Source organism: Pagrus pagrus (genome assembly GCF_965226575.1).
Source record: "Pagrus pagrus genome assembly, chromosome: 22".
Classification (NCBI taxonomy): Eukaryota; Metazoa; Chordata; class Actinopteri; order Spariformes; family Sparidae; genus Pagrus; species Pagrus pagrus.
Window position 1 is genome coordinate 21338436 of NC_140204.1, and position 22731 is coordinate 21361166.

General features: G+C 41.4%; 1 protein-coding gene across 23 annotated transcripts in view; it reads right to left on the reverse strand.

The window, feature by feature from the left end:
• Window positions 1-22731, reverse strand: part of LOC311251631 (calcium/calmodulin-dependent protein kinase type II delta chain) — a gene marked incomplete at its 3' end in the record, with an annotated part of 101096 nt that overhangs the window by 36774 nt on the left and 41591 nt on the right. For 15 of the 23 annotated variants that reach the window (XM_084344143.1, XM_084344141.1, XM_084344139.1 and 12 more), the window contains exons 3-6: window positions 22335-22394; window positions 11517-11571; window positions 4911-4976; window positions 1216-1288 (exon numbers count right to left, since the gene is read on the reverse strand). In XM_084344143.1, coding sequence (XP_084200269.1) covers window positions 1216-1288; window positions 4911-4976; window positions 11517-11571; window positions 22335-22394 — 254 coding nt within the window. Of the gene's footprint in view, window positions 1-1215; window positions 1289-2325; window positions 2399-4910; window positions 4977-11516; window positions 11572-22334; window positions 22395-22731 lie in introns of all 23 variants that reach the window. The other 8 variants (XM_084344149.1, XM_084344148.1, XM_084344147.1 and 5 more) reach the window with 1 other exon arrangement.

Below are 22731 nucleotides of genomic sequence, written 5' to 3' on the forward strand. Positions count from 1 at the left end.
TAAAAAGACAATGTATGTTTATCTGCGATTGATTTTGACCCTTTAAAATAAAACAAGAACTGCCTACTATGAGTCCCATAATGTTGTAGAAGAACAATGTTATATTGGTGTATAATGTTTTCTTCAGTGGAGACACTTGAGGACAGCATGCAATAAACACGTGTCTAGATTCTTTACATAAACTTAAAGCTTTACAAGAACTTTATAACGGGCGTGTGTAGGTGTGTGTGTGTGTGTGTGTTTTGGTCTCCCTGTACTAACCGCTTATCTCAAATCATTATTTTAAGAAAAGCCAACACATGAATATACACACACAATGTCACAGTGTTTCCAAGTGTTGCCTCTGCTCTGCAGCTCGCTTATTTGTTTTGGTTGTATTTGTTTTGCCTGCGCTTCTGCAGTGAGCCATGGCAGCTGCCTGGTAACAGCCAATCAGAGCGCGGAGAGAGGGCTGGGTATGGCCAGTAAAAACCAAATCTCAGACGCACCTGGTTCATTTGATTAGCAAATCAGAGCTTTGGAGGATACCACAGGAAGAAAACAGCAGCATTACAGATAGAAACAGACCACTGTGGTCTTAATGTGTATTAAGGTCCAAACTCCAATAACAGTTGAACAATGAGAACAATGGTAAGTCATTTGACTATTTCATGCACTGAAATAGTACATCTCAGCAAGAGATCCTGACTTTATTATGCATCTCTAACCCTAATTAGCAAACTGTTTTACGACAAGATGGTGTTTCAGTACATCTCTTCTCTCCACCAGAACTGACATTTTACTACTAAATGGGCATCCTTCATGGAGGTACAACAGCCCATGGTAGATGTTCATCCAGACATATGCGCTTTTTCAAAAAGGCCCATAAACAGTATGCACTGCTGTTTATAACTGGAGGACTGCCAGTCTTATTTTCAGGAGCATTAACACTTTTCTTTCATTGGGGGGGCAAGTGGAGTGCCTGCTCGATGGAAGTGTGAAGTTGATATTTTGTCAAAACATGACACTGGAAGATGCAAACACCTCTATGTGAAAGTAAGGTGTAATATGACTTTTACAGAAGAACTGAGAGAGTAGATTTACATTAGTGTAGGTACAAAAAGAAAAATCAAATAGGAAAAAATGGAGAAACAAATACAGAGGCCAAGTAAGACATGTCGGAAGTGTGAGGCCACAGACCTGTATGTCTTTGGTCTTTATGGTGAATCTACTTACCTTGAGGTCGCGGTGGACCACACCCATCTGGTGGCAGTGGAGCACAGCTTCTAGGATCTGCTGAATGCAATGACTGCATGCAAACACCAGGGGGCCATGGGTTAGTGATAAGCTACCACTCACTGTCTGTGGCTGAGAGCTCGCTTTGACACTCGGGGAGCTGCTGGCCATGTTAGTGTGGTGACTGTACAGAGATGTGGCAACTGACCCCCTTAACCAGCAGCCAGCAGCCATAATAAGGGGCACTTTGGAAAAATTGAGCCATTTACTCCAAGTTATAAATGTTTTTCTTGTGTTTCTACGGTCGCTAAATGACATAATGTGACTGGCACCGGCTAGAAAAACAGAGCTGCAATTTCGTCATCATCTACTACGCACACAGCATGGCCAAGTCTCTGCCCGAGTCTCAAAACAGAAGTGGTGTTAGCTCCTGGCCAAGTTGAGGCTGGACCCTGAGAGACTGAGGAGGGAGGTAGGAGCTGATGGAGGGTGTGGTTTAGATTTGTTACTGCTCCTCAATTACAACCCAACAGTGCTCAAGAGGTTGCAGGAAGTGTTGTGGTGTCTCTGACAACCATTAAACATGTTAAATAAGATGTCAACAATATGTTTCAAGTTGTGTTATGATAGTAAGCACAAGGACAACATTTTAGTCATCACTGAATACAAATTGTCATAAATTTCCACACATGGTCTCTAAGGCCACAAAACATTTTTCGTCCTCCTCTTCCTCCTCCTCTCTCAGCTGTCAGCCTCTCAGTGGCCGCGTCACTGCATGGTTTTGGACAGATGCTACATGCACTTTGTGCTCTGGCATACAGGAGGGGCAGGCCATCATGAGATCTACCAGCTCCCCCGTTACTACACGACCTCCCACCTCCTCTCCCAGTAAACCTGCCCACAATGCCCTCCAGCAGGTGGATGTGAAAACACTCCTGTCAGGTGGCTTTGTGTGAGGGTGACTGGTGGAGGAGAAGGCGTGGTTTTGGAGGAGGCGGCACTCAGTGAAAAGGTTAATTGTTCGACTGATCAGGCAGTGGAGGAGCAAGGCAAGGTGTTACAGGTGGGCAGGCCCGCGTCTTTTTGCTGTTACTGTCGTCACTTACTAACCTTTAGGTCCCTGTGCACTATGCCATTAATGTGGCAATGATTTACACTTTCTAGAATCTGCTGTATGCAGTGACTGTGGAGGAGAGAGAGAGACCACGCCAGAAGCAAAAAGAAGAGGAAGAGGGAGAACAGGTAAATGTCAAGAAACAAAGGAACAAGAACAGGCAGACAGAACACACCAAACACATGAAATAACAACACTTTGATTGACAAAAGAAAGATTTTAAAGGAATAGTTCAACATTCTGGGAAATGAAGCTCTAACTAAAGTTCGGACAAGAAAATCAGCGATCCTCATCGCTGCCATTTGTGTGCAGCCTTTGCAACATTGCTTCATATCCTGGCCGTTCATCCCCCTCAGGCCTCAGTGCAACTTTCTCATGCAAAACGTATATATTAAAAATGAGCCTCATCATCAGAGGTTCTCAAGCCATTTTCATGCACTAGTGTGGGAAAACAGAGTTCACGGAGTCCATCTGATTCCTGACACAGTAAATAAAATAAATTATATATTAGATTTAATCTAATCTAAACAAATCTCGTCAATGTCTGGAATTCCTGTCCCCTCGCCATTTTGGCAAAGCTTTACTTTGTTGTAAATTCTGACACACATGGCATATGCCATCACAGACATCACTCATGGTATTTTCAATTTGGTTGTCAGTCCTTAAATTCTTTTGCCATTGATGACTAAAGTCTACACATCAAAGCAGGCAAATGCAGTCCTCTAGACATTGCTGGCTAAAGCCTATTTATTGCAAACACAGCATGTTTTCTAACTATTGCTGGCCAAAACTATTCACTGCAAGCCATCTCTAGCGATTGCTGGGTAAGTTATTCAGCAAACTCTAAATGTATGTAGAAAATGTAAGAGGTATGTAATGGAGACTTTATTGTCTAAGCTAAATCTTGTCAATGTATGTAATTCCTGTCCCCTAGCCATTGCTGATTAGCTTTAACTTGGAAATTCTGTCACCCATGGTCTACTCAACCACATGAATCATTCATAGTATTTTCAATTTGGGCAAAAAAGTTGCTGTCCAGGTCAGTGCTATTCATTCATGGTTCACTGTTATTAATATCTTTTAATATCAAAAACTATCGTGCCATGTTCATGTTTCATTTCTTGACAGATAATATCGTCATTGTTTAATTAATTTCATTCCTGCGTGGTAAGTAAGCATTGTTTTGGGGAAAACATTGGGCTGTGTTTTGTGAGGCTTGCGCCCCTTACTTTGCAGGATTCTTCTTGCTGCTGCTTAGGGCAGAGGCCCTTCGATCACAAAATCTCCCTGTAGAGTCTAAGCTAAAGACTTTATCACATATCATCTGCTGTAATAATCATTTTCTTAACTTCATTCACTAGTCTCTCCTGATTGAAACCCAATTATCTGCTTTCTTGCCAAGAGTGAGATGATAAGATCGATATCAATCAGGATGCAGTTGGCTTAGCTTAGTATAAAGACTGGAAGCAGGCAGAAAGTTGCCATAGTATATTATGTATCTTGCATGTTTTTTTCTGACCATATCAGAATTCTCCTCCAAGCACTTCTGTCTAGTATCTCTGACTATAATGCAGATTGCCAGAGTCTGTAAACACAAGTCTTAGTATACTGTAGGTGGCTGTGCCGGCACAACTGTACCTGGCAAACTCACTGTGACAAGATTCTGCATAGTCACTGCCCCCAGCTGTTGTTCGCCAATAAATACTTCCCCACACATAATGCTTAAGCTAGGCTAACCATATCAGTATTTAACACACAGTCATGAGATTGATCTTCAAGTCACTCTTTGAAAGAAAACATCTTGTTGAACTGCTCCTTTAAGTCATTTGACAAGTAGAGAAAAATACAAAAGGACACATGCATATTCTTTTCATCCATTAAGTTCTTTCAGATGTCACTTATGATAAATCAATTTATACAAATAAATAAAATCCACAACAAAAAAGAATCCAGATCCGTCACATCTAAAAATGTGTGAACGAACAATTGTCTTGTTAAGCTGAATTGAAAAGAGCTACGACTCTTGATCACAACTGCTGGAGCTGCTCCATCAACTGAAAGTCATACTTCAATCGAGCTGGATGGAAACAAAATTATTTAAAAATACGAAAAAATAAACTTTAGATGAAACTTTAATGGAAATGCTCTGGTATAAAGCTGCTTTCTTTTATAAGAACTGCCATGTAAAAAGCAGACAGAGTTGGTTTTGGAATGGATTTTTAATGGACAGGTCATGAGGTAAAATTGGAAAAAGTAGATCTATAATCAAAGGACAAAGGTAGAACAGGAAATGAAAAAAGAGTAATTGCAGGCATAAAAGGCATATCAAAGGCAGCACAACAGGAAACACTTCTGTCCACTGCATAATGAGCAAGGGTTGTATTTTTGTGGGCATGTGTCAAATACATGCTCATGGGTAGGTAATGCAATTTTATGACGTAAATTAATATAATTTTGTTAGCTGTTCTATACTGTGTATCTGCTTGAATGTGCCTTTTTTGCCAAAGTCGACTCAACGGGTTCCACATCACATTTATTCAATAAATTGAGAAATATCAACACAACAGAGCATTACACATACCTGGCATCAGCTTCACTGTAGTACTCCCTGGCAACAATATCCTCAAACAACTCACCACCGGTAACTCTGGAGGAGAAACAAATGAAGTGGCAGACAGAAACAGAATGAGAACATTGGAAAGAAAATACACATGTGGAAAAGAAGTGAAGTGTAAAATCACAGATGTTCATGTTTGTGTCTATTGGGAAAAAAAAGTCGCAGTTGTAAATTTCATCTGCAAGAGATTCTTTTTCAGACCAGCTGGGCCAAAAGAATGTCACTGTGCCAAAATGGAGAAATCACTACAAAAACATGTTCCAGCAGATGTGGTCACACAGTATATGGACATTGTTTATTCAGCTGGAAGAGTTTTCCATGTCTCTCCATGAGGTTATAGCTAAAAGCTAAAGTGCTTTTCCAATGTGAGCATATCTATAATATAATGGAGGTGCAGTAATAATGGAGCGCTGTAAATGATGCTATGAGTCAGCCTTTGGACCTCAGAGAATGATATGTTCATGTACAGTAGATATCAATCCACAAGTTAAGTAGTTGCGCCCTGAAGGAAACTAGAGCACACAGGTCTTTCTCTTAACAATTTTTTATTGTATATTTTACAATTCTCATGATGCTGGTAATGTTTACATGTTTCAAACTCTTTTAAACTCCACTCAACACAGTTAAAGAATAACTACTGTTTTTTACAACCTGGACCTTATTTCTAGCAAAATATATGATCATTTACTCACCCAGATAACTTTGGTGTCATTTGGCGTCGTTCGGACGAAATTAGATCCAGTGGATCGCCGCGTATATCCATATAATGTGAGTGACGGGGCACCGAAGCACAGCCTCTATGAGCATTATCTGCCATGAAACTAGTTCATTTCACCAATATTTTGTTACGATGCGCTAGTGCTATTCCCCTCTGAGTCCGGGCTCGTCTATTGTTAACATCCGGGGTCTGTAGGTTGACCTACTACCTCTGACCTGGAAGATGTCGTCTCTGAGCTGCGCGTGCACCCGCGCCAGCCCGGCTTGTTTACCTGTAGCTGTTACTGCTAGTTTGACCCCGGATGTTGATAACAGGCAACTCAGAGGGGAATAGCACTAGCGTATCATGACAAAATATTAGTGAAATGAACTAGTTTCGTGGCAGATAATACGTTATATAGAGGCTGTGTGTCGGTGCCCCGTCACACGCATTAGAGATGTTCCGATACCATTTTTTCCCTCCCGATACCGTTTCCGATACTTATGCTGTGGGTATCGGCCGATACGAGTACCGATGCCGATACCAGTGTGTTATAAAAAATTATATACATCATACTACGCCTGCATGACTGTGATATGATCATCATTGTGGTAAGGCCTGGCTCAGGTTAAACCCTTTGTAAAACATGAATGAATACAGCAAATGAAAGCCATTTATTTTTAAAAAGAATAGAATAAAGCCGAATTCAGCACAGAGCAGACAGGAAGTCAGACACGAAATAATAACATGACATCCGGTTAATTTTCAAAATAAAACACTCCGTGTTGATACAAGCACAAAAACCTCAAATAAGAGACAAATACGCGCTCTTCTTCTAATCCTTCAGTCGGGAACACTTCCTGTTGTTGTGTTTATAACACATACATACAACTGTGGTCGTGTGTGATCATGTAATCATCGTGGGAATTCCTCGGTTTAGTAACTCCAGCTGATCGGCGGAGCTGCGCTGTGGCGGACTCAAAACACAGCTGGTGGGGGTTGAAGGACAAGGACGACGGAGCCAAACCGTACCGGAGCCGTAACGCAGCGGACACATATCCGGTAGAATCTCAGAGCTAACGGAGCTAGGCTAATAAATTACGTGGTATCGGATCGGTGCCTGGACTCCAGTACTCGCCGATACCGATGCCGGCATTTTCGGCAGTATCGGAGGCATTTCCGATACTGGCATATATTGGCGCTACACTGGATCCATTTCGTCCGAACAACTTCAAATGACACCAAAGTTATCTGGGTGAGTAAATGATATTTTGCTAGAAATAAGGTCCAGGTTGTAAAAAACGGTAGTTATCCTTTAATGGGGTCTGTTCACAAGTAGGGGTGGGAATCACAGGATACCATACGATATGATACGATATGCGATACATGGCCCACGATACCAATACTATCACGATACAGCGATTCTGCAATAATCTATATATTGCAAGACAATCATATAACGATACATCACAATCTGTCTAACTGAAGAATACAAAATGCCCATAAAAAGGTAAAGTGCAGGATTTCTCTATTCATTCACTGCAATTTGGTGTCAGTTTCACAGAATTTGACACAAACTGAGATGAAACACTGAACAAAAAGTGTACTAAGTCTTAGCATAGGGCCTCTTTTACAAACACAGTGACTGTAACTTGTCATTGTTCATATGTGCCATAAACTGGAAAAAGTCCAAACTGTTAGAAAACAGCACAGTTCTGCAGCAGGACAAGTCTGTAAATTTAATTTACACAACTATAGAACTGAAAACGAATAAGTGTAAAAAAATTAATTAAAAAAAAGACATTTCTTTATAAAAGGCAGATATAAAAATACAAATTTTAGTGCTTTGCAAGCATAACCAACATGTGTATCTAAACCTGTACACATTTTATGCTTATCAACTTGTTTTATATAAACCTGAGAACATTTCAGAGTTTACCAGCTTGCTTTACATAAACCTGAGAACATTTTAGAGTTCACCAGCTTGTTTTACATAAACCTGAGAACATTTTAGAGTTCACCAGCTTGTTTTATATAAACCTGAGAACATTTCAGAGTTTACCAGCTTGCTTTACATAAACCTGAGAACATTTTAGAGTTCACCAGCTTGTTTTACATAAACCTGAGAACATTTCAATTCATCCTCAAATGCATGTTCTTCTTAGGAACAGCAACTGCAATCATCATGCTCAGAGGTGAGTGCACTTCCCCTCCCCCTTGTTTTCAGCACGTAGGAGTGCGTTTTCCCACTCGTTATCAATAAAACGGGCAGTGATTGTCACGTACCCACGGACTCTGTGGCCGGTGAAGTCCATCCATCGCCAGTGAGCGCAATTCTCTGTGCAGACTGGAGTACATCCTCCAACTTTCCTCTCATCTCATCATAAAGAGCAGGAATAGCTTTTTCGGTGAAATATTTTCTGCTCTGCATTTCATACCTTGGTTCCAGTGTTTTATATATTTTTACTTTATTTTATTTTCGTCCACACTGTACGGGCGAGGTCCTTGCAACTAAACCCAGCGATGGACTTTGTAATACTGGCAGCCATCGGGGACGAGAAAGGAGGCTTTGCTTTAAACGTTGCATTCAACACTGCATGTTCACTTACAACATTAGCATTAGCCACTTTCTCAACAAGGAGATCAGGGTGGTGGAATTGCAAGTGGCTTTGCATGTTCGTGATGTTGCCCCTGTACTTAACTTTTACCACACAGTCCTTGCATATGGCAAAGTCTTTGTGGATTGTGTTTGTCCTATTAAACAAGTCTGGGGTGTCTCTTAACCTAACTTTCCTCACATTGATCTCCACCATTATCCTACTGTAAACTTCCTCTTCTTCAGTCAATTAACTTCCGTTAATTGGCCACAGGCAGGAAAACTAGCATGGAAATCTGTTTAGAGTGCCTTATTTTTAAAATGAAAATATTGATATTTGGCACCAGCGTATAATTGTAATGCACGAGGAAGCACAATGATATTTTGCCGTATCGAAATTTTTTTCCCACCCCTATTCACAAGCCATAACTCGTGTCCCTGCAACACTGGAGAGTTTGACTGATAGTTGGAACAATTATTACCATCCCATAAGGTTCTTATGAATACTGTAGATGTCAATGACTCAGGAATTAATTGACACCCTGCAGCCAACGAAACTCAAGTATTCACCCAGACCATGGTATAATCAGGGTTTTTTTTTTTTTTTTTTTCCCTTCTTAGATTTGACAAAGCTCTGTCAGAGTGACATAAGACATTATACCACTGTTTTCACTAACCATGTAAATTTCATGTATAACATCAATGGAGTTGCTTTTTAAAACGTTTAAAAGTGGGACGGTGGGTCAATGTGCACAAAATATGGAAAAATACTTTTAAGGTGAAATCTTTTTCATGGCTTCTAGCAAATGTTTCTGTTTTGGATTCATGGAACTTTGTGTTTGCTCTGTAGAGTGTAGACTGTTGTCCTTCATTCAGCAGTCAGGAAGTGACCCAAATATGAAGTGTAGTATGAGTTTTTCTGAATCCAGTTCTCAAAATCTCTCACAATGAGTTCACTCTCTTCAATAAAAAAAGTTTAATAATATAGTAGCTAGTAGATGGTCAATCGGCATTAGCCAACTGCAGTATTGTTGTGTCCGATCATTCTTCCAGGCAGGTTCTTCACTTATTCCTGTGTTGTTTTTTAACCAAGACAGAAATACCTTCCGTACTCTATAACCCCTTTAATTATTGCCCATACCCTTAATCAATTGCAGCGTCTAAAAAAACTTCTGTTGGACAAGCTGACAATACACAACAGAGAGGGAATGAAGGAGTGATGATTACATGAAGTGATAGTAAATGCCCAGGATATTAGGTGACGATGATGAAACAATGGTGATTGCTTTTTTAACAAATTAGGTATACAGGTGTACAGATACAGGATGACAACAAACTAGAGAAAAAGAGCTTGATGAATTAAATTCATAGTATGTCATTTCTGCTAAGAGGGGTCTCACAATAAAAAACAAAACGGAAGACGCAAGTAATGTGGGCTCATGGGAGTTGTTGTCTTCACTGTTAAACAACCTAGTGCCGATGAAAATCTATCTACTTAACTCAGGCAGATGAGGTGATGTCATAAAATTTTATTCATGTTATGTGTAGTCAGGTATGGCGACTTCCTTCCTCACTCTGACTCTCTCCCGAAAACTATAGCAACAGGCGACCAAATAAATCACACTGTTAATTTGAATTAAATTACAGATTTCTCTGGGTTTGAACATTGTTGTAAACAATAAGCACATTTACGGTAGAGCTTAGATTGGGTCCAAAAAATCAAGCCCGACCCTACCTGAGTACGCTGTGTCCGAGCCCGACACATTAACTGTAATTATGAGCCCGAGCCTGATTTTAACCCGACAATTTTTTAATACGTGGTGTAAAGGTCAGAGTCATTCAATGTAGCGCCACTAGGTGGCGCCTCCTTTTGTTTAGTGGGTGATGTAACCTGTACAATGAAGAAGAGCAGGTGTACTTCCGCTCCCCATGAGAAAGGATACTGCCGACAGAGCGAAGACTCCACATTTTATTTAGTTTTTATTTTGTAAAGTGTTGGTGCAAGAACCTCGGCCTGGATCGTTTGCATGTATGCCTGTAACATTAGTGCCGTAGAGACCTGGCATGGTGTGGTCAGTATTATGAATAAAAGTACCGTGCAGAAACCCCCACATGTTGCCTGCCGTCTCTTGAGTAACTGGAGGCACCGCACTGAAGTGGACCATCACCTTCCCCTACACCAGCCCACGTTACAGTGGGCTGTTATAACTGACGTTCTCAACTACAATTCCAAGTTGTTTGAACTACAGAAATCTGTTTACAATTATCTTAATGAATAATGCAACAAGGACGAAGCATGTACACTGCGTTGTTTGTTTATTCAGAATGGAATGGATCGCAAATGAATAAAGTAATGATTACAAAAAACCAAAAACACAAATGTTTGATCAAGGGCCCGGCCCGAGGATAGTCGCGGGAAATATCGATCTAAACTCTAATTTACGGTAGCTTTTTTGGACTTTCATGGTCATACCAAGATACTTATAGTTTCCTTAATTTTTAAGTTATATACAGTAAAATGCTTCATGGTAATGAGGCCGATATCTCACATTTTATGCTTAATGAATGTGCACAGTAATTGCCGTTGCGGAATTCACATAAATCTCAATTAACAAATGTAATGTTTCAAAATTCCATCCAATTTAAGTGCTGAGAAATGTGACAAATACATTCCTGCAGAAGTCATCTGGCAGTCTGGTCATCATTAACCATTTCTGTCTTTTTACTCAAAACAGAGCAAAAGGTATTCGACTTACAGAGCAGATCTGCAGCAGTAAATAACATGCAATTTAATTTCAGTTAGACTTTGATTTCTTCTGATTTGATATTGAGAGCTCTTTGAATACAGTTTTGTGCCTGCAGAGATTTTGATATGTATCTGTAATAAATGTATTTACCTGTTATCTGTGTAAATCATTATTTATAATTTAGAGAGCTGAAAGATGTGAATATGGTCCTACATGATGCAATCAAGCTCATTTGTATTTTGTCTCAGTGTGCATGTATGTGAGTATGAAAGTGATGATTTTGTGCAGAATGTGAACATGGTGCGGCTGTGTGATGACTGAGCACATGGCACTGCTGAGACAGATGGAGCAAAGAGGAGGCGAACGCACCACATCTGAACTCCCATGGTGCCTTGGTGACAGGACATGTGATTGACAGCTGTCGGCAGAGCATAAGATGAATGTGTGGTGTGTGAGTATTAAGCACTTGTTTAACCATTTGCAGTGTCTCGTAAGGTGCAAAAAAGTGAAAATAAAAGTCTTGCACTTACAAGTCGAAGACCAGATAGTGGAATCCCTCCTCTGATATGCTGTCATGAAGCCGCACTGGGAAGGAGAGAAATAAAAAAGTTATCTAATTATGTACTCCACTGCACCAGGCAACCTGCCATTTGGCAGTAGTGCGAATTATGAGCACTTCCATTTAACCACAAACCGAGCACTGAACACCAGTGTAAAAAAAGGTCATGCATACAAGAGCACGCACACACACGCACACACACACGCGCACACACACACACACACACACACACACACACACACACACACACACACACACACACACACACACACACACACACACACACACACACACACACACACACACACACACACACACACACACACACACACACACACACGCTGGCCTGCCCAGTATTAGGGTTCAGTGTCTTGCCAAAGCACACTTCCGACATGTGGAAAGGTGGAGCTGGAGATTGAACCCCATCTTTCAGACTTTATGCTAAGCTTGGCTAACCGCATTTTGACTCAATCTCTTGTACTTACAGTAGAAGATACAAGGTAATTTATGCAATACAGAGAGCAGTATGATGATGGTAATGATAACTTTGACTTTGTGTTCGACTGTGTGTAAGCACCAAGCATCGATATTATAAACACAGAGTCCAACTCTCATGGTCCCACTGGAGTCCTGCACTCTGCTGGCTCAAAACAAGAACTGCCCGCCCGTGAAGTGCAACAGCTTGATCTGAGATGATGTGGAGGAGACGGGTCTCTGTGGGCAAAACAGACTCTGTTTTCACGTTGTTTGGCCAGCCTGGGTCCCATTTTGTCACATTTAGCCAGGAGCAGCCTTAAACCGAGCTGGACTAGCATGCCTCTTATTCTGACTCTCTACTTCCCTGGGGTGGTCCAGCCAGTCAGGTTGGATGATCGTAAGACACCGAGGGCTATGATGGTATGAGAGTCTGCTGCTCTTAATCCAAAAAGCACGCTTTCTTCTCAAATGACAGGAAGGGTACCTCACCAATTTTACACATTAAACTGTGTTTACAGGTCTTGGAAGCACTACTGCATAAAGTACAGTATGTGAAACAAAGTAGTAAATAGCCTTTCATGGCTCCAGAGGAAGCAACATGTAAACTGATAAATTACCTCCATTAATGTCATTCAGTGGCTAAATTGCATTGTGGGTAATGTAGGTACCAGGTTTTGAAAAAGAGGTCCAGTAGTGTATTATTGCACTCCCAGAACACTTATGGACCCATCTGAACAATTTAAAAACAAATGATCAAAACTGATACAGCGGAACAAGAGATATCACTTTTAAACCCACACACTGCTTTCTCCATTCCTTTTCAAAACCTGGTGCCTACATTACCCACTATGCAACCTAGTAATAGGAGATGCTTCTAGTTATATATACAGTACATTACCCACCATGCAACTCAGTAGCCAAGTCATATCTAAGGTTCGTTCTATTTACTGGGTACTGAACAAAGTTTCTTTTGCATAAGAACCTGAGATGGTAATGACTGTTCCAGCTAAAGCCTGACCAATACTTGATTTTTGGGACTGATGCCTATACCAATATTAGGGGTAAAAAATGTCATCGATATATCGGCTTACATATACACATTTTTCGTAATGATCCCTCAAATGTGGTCACTAAAAACTGAAAATGTTATGTTATGAAGAAGCAGAGTTATGGCCTGTAAAATCTTTAGATTTTGATCACAAAATGATTGAAAATAATAATTAATAGTGTTTCTTTAGTTTCATGGTATACCAAGCATGATTATGTCCAAACGAGGTATCCTTAATCAGGAATTAATGGACTCATTAATGGACTTCATTAATTTCTGATAATGTACAGGCATCAGCCTTTACATGTAGCATGGTGCTTGGAGCATGAGTGTTTAGCACACATTATCTGTCCTTTACAATGTTTTAAAGATCCACACCCAGTGAGCTCACCATGAGAGACATACTAGTCTAAGACGGCATTGTTTCAAGTTGAGGTTTAAAAAAACTCACTAACATGCCTCTGCATTTGAATTGATTGGCAGCTATTGAAGTCTGCACGTCAGTCTTTCTGCTCAATTTTTAGCCCACAGGGGCTCTGAATGAGCATGAATGTTAGGGGGCAAGGATGACACTGTCACTTTGTTGAACAAGAATAGGATGAAGGCAGCACAGAGGTAAGAAGTCTGTCAACGCTGAGGTTTCGCTGAGCTAATTAGCTACACTGCCTAATGACCATGAAATGACATGGTGTGAAGGGACAAAGAGTGCAAGAGTGAGACTAAAAAGATGCATATGACAAGCAAGTAGTGCCTACTGTGGCCTTAGCTCAGGGGTTGAATCTGTTCCAATCTAGAGACATCTTAGAAAAATGATCATTTTATTCTGACAGAGGCAGCTTTGACTAACAAGGCAACATTCTTATGGAAATGTATTCTTAACATTTAAGTGATAGTAGAGATGTTCCGATACCATTTTTTCCCTTCCGATACCGATTCCGATACTTATGCTGTGGGTATCGGCCAATACGAGTACTGATACCGATACCAGTGTGTTATAAAAAATTATATATATCACACTACGCCTGCATGACTGCGATATGATTATCATTGTGGTAAGGCCTGGCTCAGGTTAAACCCTTTGTAAAACATGAATGAATACAGCAAATGAAAGCCATTTATTTTTAAAAAGAATAGTATAAAGCCGAATTCAGCACAGAGCAGACAGGAAGTCAGACACGAAATAATAACATGACATCCGGTTAATTTTCAAAATAAAACACTCCGTGTTGATACAAGCACAAAAACCTCAAATAAGAGACAAATACGCGCTCTTCTTCTAATCCTTCAGTCGGGAACACTGCGTGTTGCTGTGTTTATAACACATACATATAACTGCGGCCGTGTGTGATTATGTAATCATCGCGGGAATTCCTCTGTTTCGTAACTCCAGCTGATCGGCGGAGCTGCGCTGTGGCGGACTCAAAACACAGCTGGTGGGGGTTGCTGGACGAGGACGACGGAGCCAAACCGTACCGGAGCCGTAAAGCTTGATTTATGCTTCTGCGTCGCGGCGACGGCGTAGCTACGTCGTCGACGCAGACCCCTACGCAGACCCTGCGCCGTAGCCTGACGTGCGCCTCCAAAAAATCCTGACTACGCGTCACGTCGACGCGTCGAGACGCGAACGGCAAGGACTGGGATTGGTCCGCTCAGACCGTCATTCCGGCAGTTGCTTTTCCGGTCAACAGTATAACAACACCGCCAGTTACTTCTGCTGCTTGCATGCTTGTCTCCTATTGCTTGTGAACTCCATGCTTTGTGAGATCCCAGCAGGGCAGGAGGAGTATTGGTGTTGTGCAGCATGTAGCTTGTAGCCCCACACTGTGACCAGAATGCTACACAGCATATCCGCTCTGACCGCAACTGCAGTGCAAGAGAGCAAGAACCCCCCGAAACCAACCCCCCCACCCCCACCCCCCCTCGCGGCTTGGCGGTGAATTGCAGACCAACGCGTTCCCTCGACGCAGAACTTCGAATGCTCAATGACGGCGTAGGGTCGACGACGTAGCTCTGCCGTCGCCGCGACGCAGAAGCATAAACTAGGCTTAACGCAGCGGACACGTATCCGGTAGAATCTCGGAGCTAATGGAGCTAGGCTAATAAATTACGTGGTATCGGATCGGTGCCTGGACTCCAGTACTCGCCGATACCGATGCCGGCATTTTCGGCAGTATCGGAGGCATTTCCGATACTGGCATCGGAATCGGAACAACTCTAAGTGATAGTCATGGATAAACTAAAATGTACAAGCAAACATTATATCCTCAACAGCAGCAAGCGAACACTTTATGGATAAAGAACTTGACAACACACGATTATATAATACCTGGAGTAACCCACCTCGAAAATATTAACCTGGGGGTGTGACTAAAAATGGTTTTCATTACCGACTTAAAAAAAGTATTAGCCTATAAAAGTTCTAATAGCACAGTGTATCGCTAATTTGCCTTGGCTCAACAGAACATTCAGGTAGCAGGCTTTCAATTTCTGGCCAGCAGTGATCTGTGCTTTTATCAGCTGAACTGACATTAAAACAGTTGAAGGCAGTTGATCAGTGATCATTTCACTACAATTAAATCTTCCTCTGGGAAACCGTGGGTCCTTGCATTCATATGGATGCCACTTGACACACACCACAACATCACTGCAGACAAAGTACACCCCCTCAAGGACACTTCCTTGGTAACACTCTTTCCTTCCACTCTTTCACAGGATTTCACTTTATACCTTGTTTGACCACAATGTGATCAGCAATGGCAGAGTAGGGCTGTCCTTATTTCAGCTGGTTGAATAGGAAGCGGATGTATGCAGTGTAACGCTATGTTAATGACTGCTTCAGCTGATATTTAACTTTCATAGCTCTTCTGTGAACCAAGTTAAGTAAACTAAAGATGTGTAACGTTAAGTTACTGTTTGTACTTGCATAACCCTATAAGTGAAACATACAGTCTAAGGTATATATTTTCCCACAGCTCGAAGGCAGTGTGGAGCTTGATGTTAATTGGCAATGGCAGAGTGCGGTACAGCCAGATTAACTTGTGGTATAACTTTAGCCAGTGGTGCAGGTATATGGCATATAACTACTTATTTTTCATATGAGCAAAGTGCTCTATTTAACTGGAGGAGAAGGAGCACGTGGTGCGTTTCTGTGTGCGTAATGTGGTGCACAGATCTCAGTCCTCTGATTGGACAGGACAGGTCATAAGAACTATCATTCTAATTAATAGGGGATGGGGTGTGGGTGGGTGAAATAATTCATCTTTGATGAGAAACATACTTATAACATAACCTGCAATGGACTCCAGCAGCAGAAACATTATGTGCGTCTCCCCCTTAAGAGCGATGATGCGATTACACATGAGACAGAGTATAGTTTAACTTCATTCATTATTTATATCTCCCAGACTCCTGAGGTCCATCGCTGCCATTTCCTCTGGAGAGTATCCTCTGTACTGTCCTGTTTATGATCACAGATTTTAGTTTTACTGCTTAAATGAGCCATGATGTTTGCTATAGTGACATTATTACGTGCATGGAGAGGAAACCTTTAAATGACTGAAAGCAACCTCTCTAATCATTAAAGCACATTGCGCATGTGTTGTGAACCTGCCTTAGTATTGAAGGAGCGGAGATTCCAACAATTCAAGAACAAGGAATATGATGTCTAGGAAAGCACCATGACAGCACCTTGAAGGAAGGTGGTAACCTCAAAGAAACCACAGCCCAACTAAACATCTGGCTCAAGGCAATTGACAACAACCAGGTTTCTCAGGAGGTTTAAGGTGCTTTCAGTATGGCATATCCAGACTCAAATGGCCATTCCTGCTGCATGACTTCCCCATGACTCAAGTGGAAGCAATGGAGAGACTGTGCAGCAAATTTGTACGAAAATGGCTGGGTGTTCCTCCAGCATTCAACTCGGTCAATCTGTACAGCAAGACCTCCAAGCTCTGTTTACTAGTCTTTCTCAACACTGCAAGTGCTCAGACCACCTGCCACCAAAGAGCGATGTGAAGAACTGGCTGCACAGTATTCATAAGTCGCTCCTGCAGTTGGTTTGCTTGTAGCAAAGCATCTCCTATGTTCATTTCATATGGAACCCAGCCAAAGACCAGTCAGGTTAATAAATATAACCAATTACTAAATAGAGCCACCATACTGCAGCTTTAAACAGATTAGAATGAATTGAAAGCTTAGCTACAATTGATTTTGGCTTTATGTTTAAATAACAGACAATACTCGGTTTGTGTTTAGCTTCCCTTTAGGTTAGCAGGGAACACATCAGCCTCTACTTTCAATATATTGCCTGAATAATGACTCCATTGGTAATTCAACCAACAATGAAAGACTGATGCCAGTATTGGGTGTCATGTCATATCAAGATCATTCAATTTTAGTGCTTAAGAAAGACAAACAGGCCAGAGTGGGAGATGATAGATGATAAGATTAAAAACAGGAAAGATTCCCTGGAGAGGATTCTCCAACATTTCTGTTGGCTTGTCTCCTGATTGACATCTAAGAGCTCTATAACCACGGTGACCTCTAAGGAATGAGGGCTTTTCTAGAGCTGGATGGTGACCGGAACTATCTGCTACCTGCCAATGAGGGGAGACAGATCAGTCTCAAAAGACTGTGGTGTGTGAGCAGGTGAGAAATTAAACTCTCCAGTGACACATTCAATGCTGGTATCAATAACTGTTAACTCGTTCTCGAAGGATTTCATAAAATTGTATTTATTTAAGGGTCTTCTGTTTCATTTACAGCTGAGAAGTTAAACAAAACTATTATCTAAATTGCAATATTGCGAAGTGCAATATCTAAAGGAGCTGCAATTTCTTGATAAATGCAAAATGTATCACATCATGGGCTACCGTTATAATTAAGCATTGTGGTGATGTCCTGGCTTACAAATCATATTACCTAGAAAATAAAAATAAAATCGGACTCATATCGCAATCATAATATCTGTCAAAATAATCGCAATATGTGCATTTTGTTGGTCCTGGTGTCACTATTATGTCACGTTTTAAAGAAAAAGCTCTATTTTTGTAGTTTAAATGATTCTACGACATTGCGCTAGCCATTATAATGGACATTTGCTTAATCCCTCCAAATAGCGAGTGTCAAGTCATATCTTAGCAACCATAACTAGGCACAGCAGGCCAGTCTAACTTTAGATTTCTACACATGTTGAAGTAGAATGTATGGTGCTGTAGTATCAGCAACACTCGGTTTATAAAGAGTGTGACAGTGGCGTGTTTTCCTTGGAACCTCATTTAAACCATCTAGGGTGCACAGTCCATGGTGCAAGTGTGTTTAGGGCGTGTCCAACTCCATTTGCTAGTTAAACAGTGGATTACCTGGGCGCAAAGGAAGGCACAAGGGGCAGTGGGGTTGAATTTTGACTCTTAATTAGTCATGGGTGTATTTTGGACATAATATAAATTAAACCAATGCCGGTGACATCACTCATTCTCTTTCAGAGCCTGGTGCACCAGGACCTGCCGCATTACCATTTGAAAAGCAGCACTCGTCTTCTCTAAGGGACAGGAATGCCTTTGTTGAGGGATGCTCTGCCCCTGCTGCTTCCCAATGCTCTGTTCCATCAACAACTCTGTTTGATTGTGTATGAGCAAATACACTGAAATGTAACCGCAATGGGGGAGCACTGCAAGTGCATGCCATGTGAGAATAGGCTTGACAGGCATAGGAATATTGACTAAGGGTGACTGGGATCAGCAAACCATCAGCTGTTGAGATCTACTGTTGGAATGTGGCAGAATTTTGAAGAAATTGCGAAGAATGGACCCAACAAGGCAATAAAGACGAGCAATCAGTGGTAACGTATAAATTATAGTTTTCCTAAAAAGATTATGAAGTCTTGGAAGAAAAAAAGGTCTTCAGCCATCATAATGTGCAAAACACTGCAGATAAAAAAAATAATCAGGAAATAAACTTTGATCTGAAAGCCTGACTGACACATATGTGGGCCCAAATTATGCCGGGTTATCGCCGATGTATTGGTATTGGGCAACCACAAAAACAAAAGTAAATATTACTCTAACAATAAAGTTAATTCTTCAACTGTAAAAGAGCATTACTATCAAATGTTTTTGGTACTGGCTGATATATCACTGTCAATATCATTAATGATGTATTACTCTCAAATATCAAAGTCAGCCTCAAAATCCAAAGTGGGGCTTTAAATGGGTCTTTCCTTATTCATTAGCGACATCAAGCAAACATGTGAAACAGAGTTAATTTTTATTTAAACAGCTGTTTGGGGTGGTTTTATACTAACCTCCTACTAAAGCTGCAACTGTCAAAAATGAAACAACCATGTTGCACTAAAGTAAAGCCTTGGTTTGGTTCTGGTATTTGTATACATGGCAACAAAGATCTGTAAAACAAAAAACAAAAATCCAAAACCCTATTCAGTGGCATGTCGGTACGTCCATTTCTGACTCCAGGAGAAGCAGCAAACCAAATAACCCCCTATCCTGCAATTGTTTGTTGCTCCCAACCCTCCACACCTCATTTTCACAAAAGAAAAAGGGACCAGACAACAAATAAACGCCAGTTTTCACTGTGTGTCAAAGTCATTGCTGAGGTGGTAATTACAGTTTCTTAGCCTTTGTGGCTCCCAAAGCAAGGAGGAAGGGGAGAGGGGGTGGTGTGTATGCGAGTGTGTGTATGTGTTGGGTAGGAGGGAAGGGAGCCATGTAAGCAGATGTGGTCTATTTGTAGACATAGCCATTACACAAGATAGATTATAGCACAATTGAACTATACTAAGCACAACAAAATGGCTATAGGCAGAACTTATTGGTTTACATTTATGTTAAGGATATCTACACTCTCTGGCAAGCATGTACATGTATTATTCAGGTTATGAGACATTAATCTGTTCGTGCATTCATATTGTGGGATGTACTTCCCATTTGAGGACAAAAAGCTGGAAGTAAAAAGGTACTTGATTATTGATCAAGGCTAGGGTGAGGGTTAGGGTAGGGCATGTATCCGTAAAAAAAGTGATTAGGGTTAAGGTTAGGGTTTGTACGCTGGGGGTCTGAAGCTGCGAGTATGCTTTATCAGTACTGCTCGTTGCATGGTTGAACATCTTCAGAAATCCAGATTAGGATTACGAACTAATAAGGGGGGCTGTGTCCGACCGTTTCTGTAACTTTGACTCATGAATGTATTAACCAACCACCTGGCCTCTAAACCCCTCAAGACTGCAGTGGACGCCCTGGCAGCCCACTACAACAGTGCTCTTTCCTTCAGCCTGGACTTGTTCGCCCCCATGAAAAACCACTGTCTCCTTCACCTGTCCAGCCCCATCATGCACCACTGAACTCCGATCCATGAAGGCCTCTGGTCATCCACTGGAGAGACTGTCCACCTGAAGGCCTAAAAAGATCATGTGAGCTACTACAAAGAGGCTCTCTCTAAAACCAAGACACAATACTATTTCACTCTCATCAGCAAACAGCAAAACCAGCCCAGAATGTTGTTCTCAACCATTAACCACCTACTCTGCCCCAATGAACCAATCTCCAGGTAACCTGGACTGCTGCTCCAAGTTCCTGGATTTCTTCCAAGCCAAAGTCTACTCTATCCATCAGCAACTACTGGTACCACAGTTCCCTCCTGTTTCAAGATGGCCTCAGTTAGCCCCTGTTCTCAAGAAACCAGGTTTGGACAACAACAAACCTACTTAAACTCAACAGCAACAGAACAGAGCTCATGGTTGTGGCCCACAAGGTGTTGCTCTGGAAGGTTGGAGATCTCCTTCTTGATGTAGACGGGTGCTCGATCTGCCCATCCTCTGAGGTCCGACCAAATCAGCCTTCTTTCATCCTATAAACATTACCAGACTCCAGCCATCGCTCTCCAACTCTGTGGCAGAAACCCTCATCCATGTCTCCTCAACCTCCCGTTTGGAATACTGCAATGGAGTCCGGTCTGGGGTAGTCAGCAAAGCCCTGGACAAGCTCCAATATGTCCAAAACTCCTGCACCAAGCCCTGGCAGCACATCACCTTCAGACCTCAGTTTGTTGTATTTGTTCAATTTGTTTCAGTTTGTTTGTTTGTGTAGCTTTGTCATACTGTGTAAACCGTCCTTGGGTCTTGTGAAAGGCACTTTAAAAATCCAAGTTATTATTATTGTTATTATTATCATTATAGAAATATACATCAATGCACCTTGCATCTTTTGAATCTATGTCAAGGTGTATGCAGCACCAACAAGAAAGTGATAATGTGATAATGTCTTCATATCAAAAGTTAGACATCAGGGAAATACTGTCCATCAACTTTGACTGTGTGTGAGCACCAAACATCAATGTTAGTCCACCTCGCCTCCTCCAGCTTTATTCCTGCACTCCATCGGCTCAAAACACGGTCAACTCGTTGAGTGCAACATCTTGATCTGAGATGTTGTGGTGGAGACAAGTCTCTGTGGGGACAACAGTCTCTGATATCACATTGTTTTGCCAGCCTTAGACCTATTTTGTCAATTTCATTTTCTTGTGACAGGACAATAGCCAGGAGGAACCTTAAATCAAGATAGATTAGCATAGCTCTTATTCCAACTCTCTTCCTCCCTGGGGTGGTCCAGCCTGTCAGGTTGGATGGTTGAAAGACGCCGTGTCTGCTGCTCTTAGCCCAACACACGCACTTTCTTCTCCAGTGATAATGACAGTATTTCTGAAAAAATTAGCATAATTTGGAAGAGCTACCTGCCGCAGCATTTTAATACGCCGCCATTGCCATAGCAAACCAAAGAGAACAGGGCACACCTCCTCAGAATTCATAAAAGTTAATGAGGGTCCCCCCTTGTTTTTTTCCCCTATGTGATGGAGCGCCTGAGCAAAGAAGCTGTCGTGTTCCTTTTTGAGGCAAAAGTGACAGTGTGTATTTATGTTTGAGTAAAATAAGATCGAAAATGTATATTTCTATGTATGGTTGAATATCAATTGACCATTGTATGTAAAAAGAAATGGCTATGAAAAATACAGGGAAAATATATTCTTGACCTCATACTATATATCTGCAAGCAAGCTGAAGCACTTAGGAGGGAAATGTGAATCCAGTGCACAGCATAGATATTTGAAAGATATTCTATATATATACAAAACCATCTTCAGGCTAACCTTTGTATGTTTTGAAACACAGTTATATATTAAATATAACTCTCCTTGTGACATTATCAGACGGAGGACAGACAGACACACAGTGCCTATAATGGGAGCACTAGTTACCGATGTTGGGATGCTTAAGCAGGCGGCAGATCCTGGCCTCTCGCTCCAGCTTCTGGTGATCTGTAGAGACAAAAACAACACATCTGTCACATGTGTCTATTGAGGCCTCATGAAATTCTTCAGATATCTCTACAGAGATTCCACATAACACACTGCTTCATACTGTAGCCAACAGATTAACAGAAAGAAACCCCTGGCCCATCTCCAGTATTACTGCTAATGCAGTTTCTGTGTTAGCCGGTCAAACCGGTGTGGTGAGGCTGCAATGTGGCAATAGGTAAATTCCCTGTTCAATTAAAGATTTGCTCTTTATATAAATTCACTTTACAACTTAAGAGGAAAAAGAATGGCAAAGAAAATAATTTCCTGATGTCTCATAGCTGGCTAGTTAGCATTT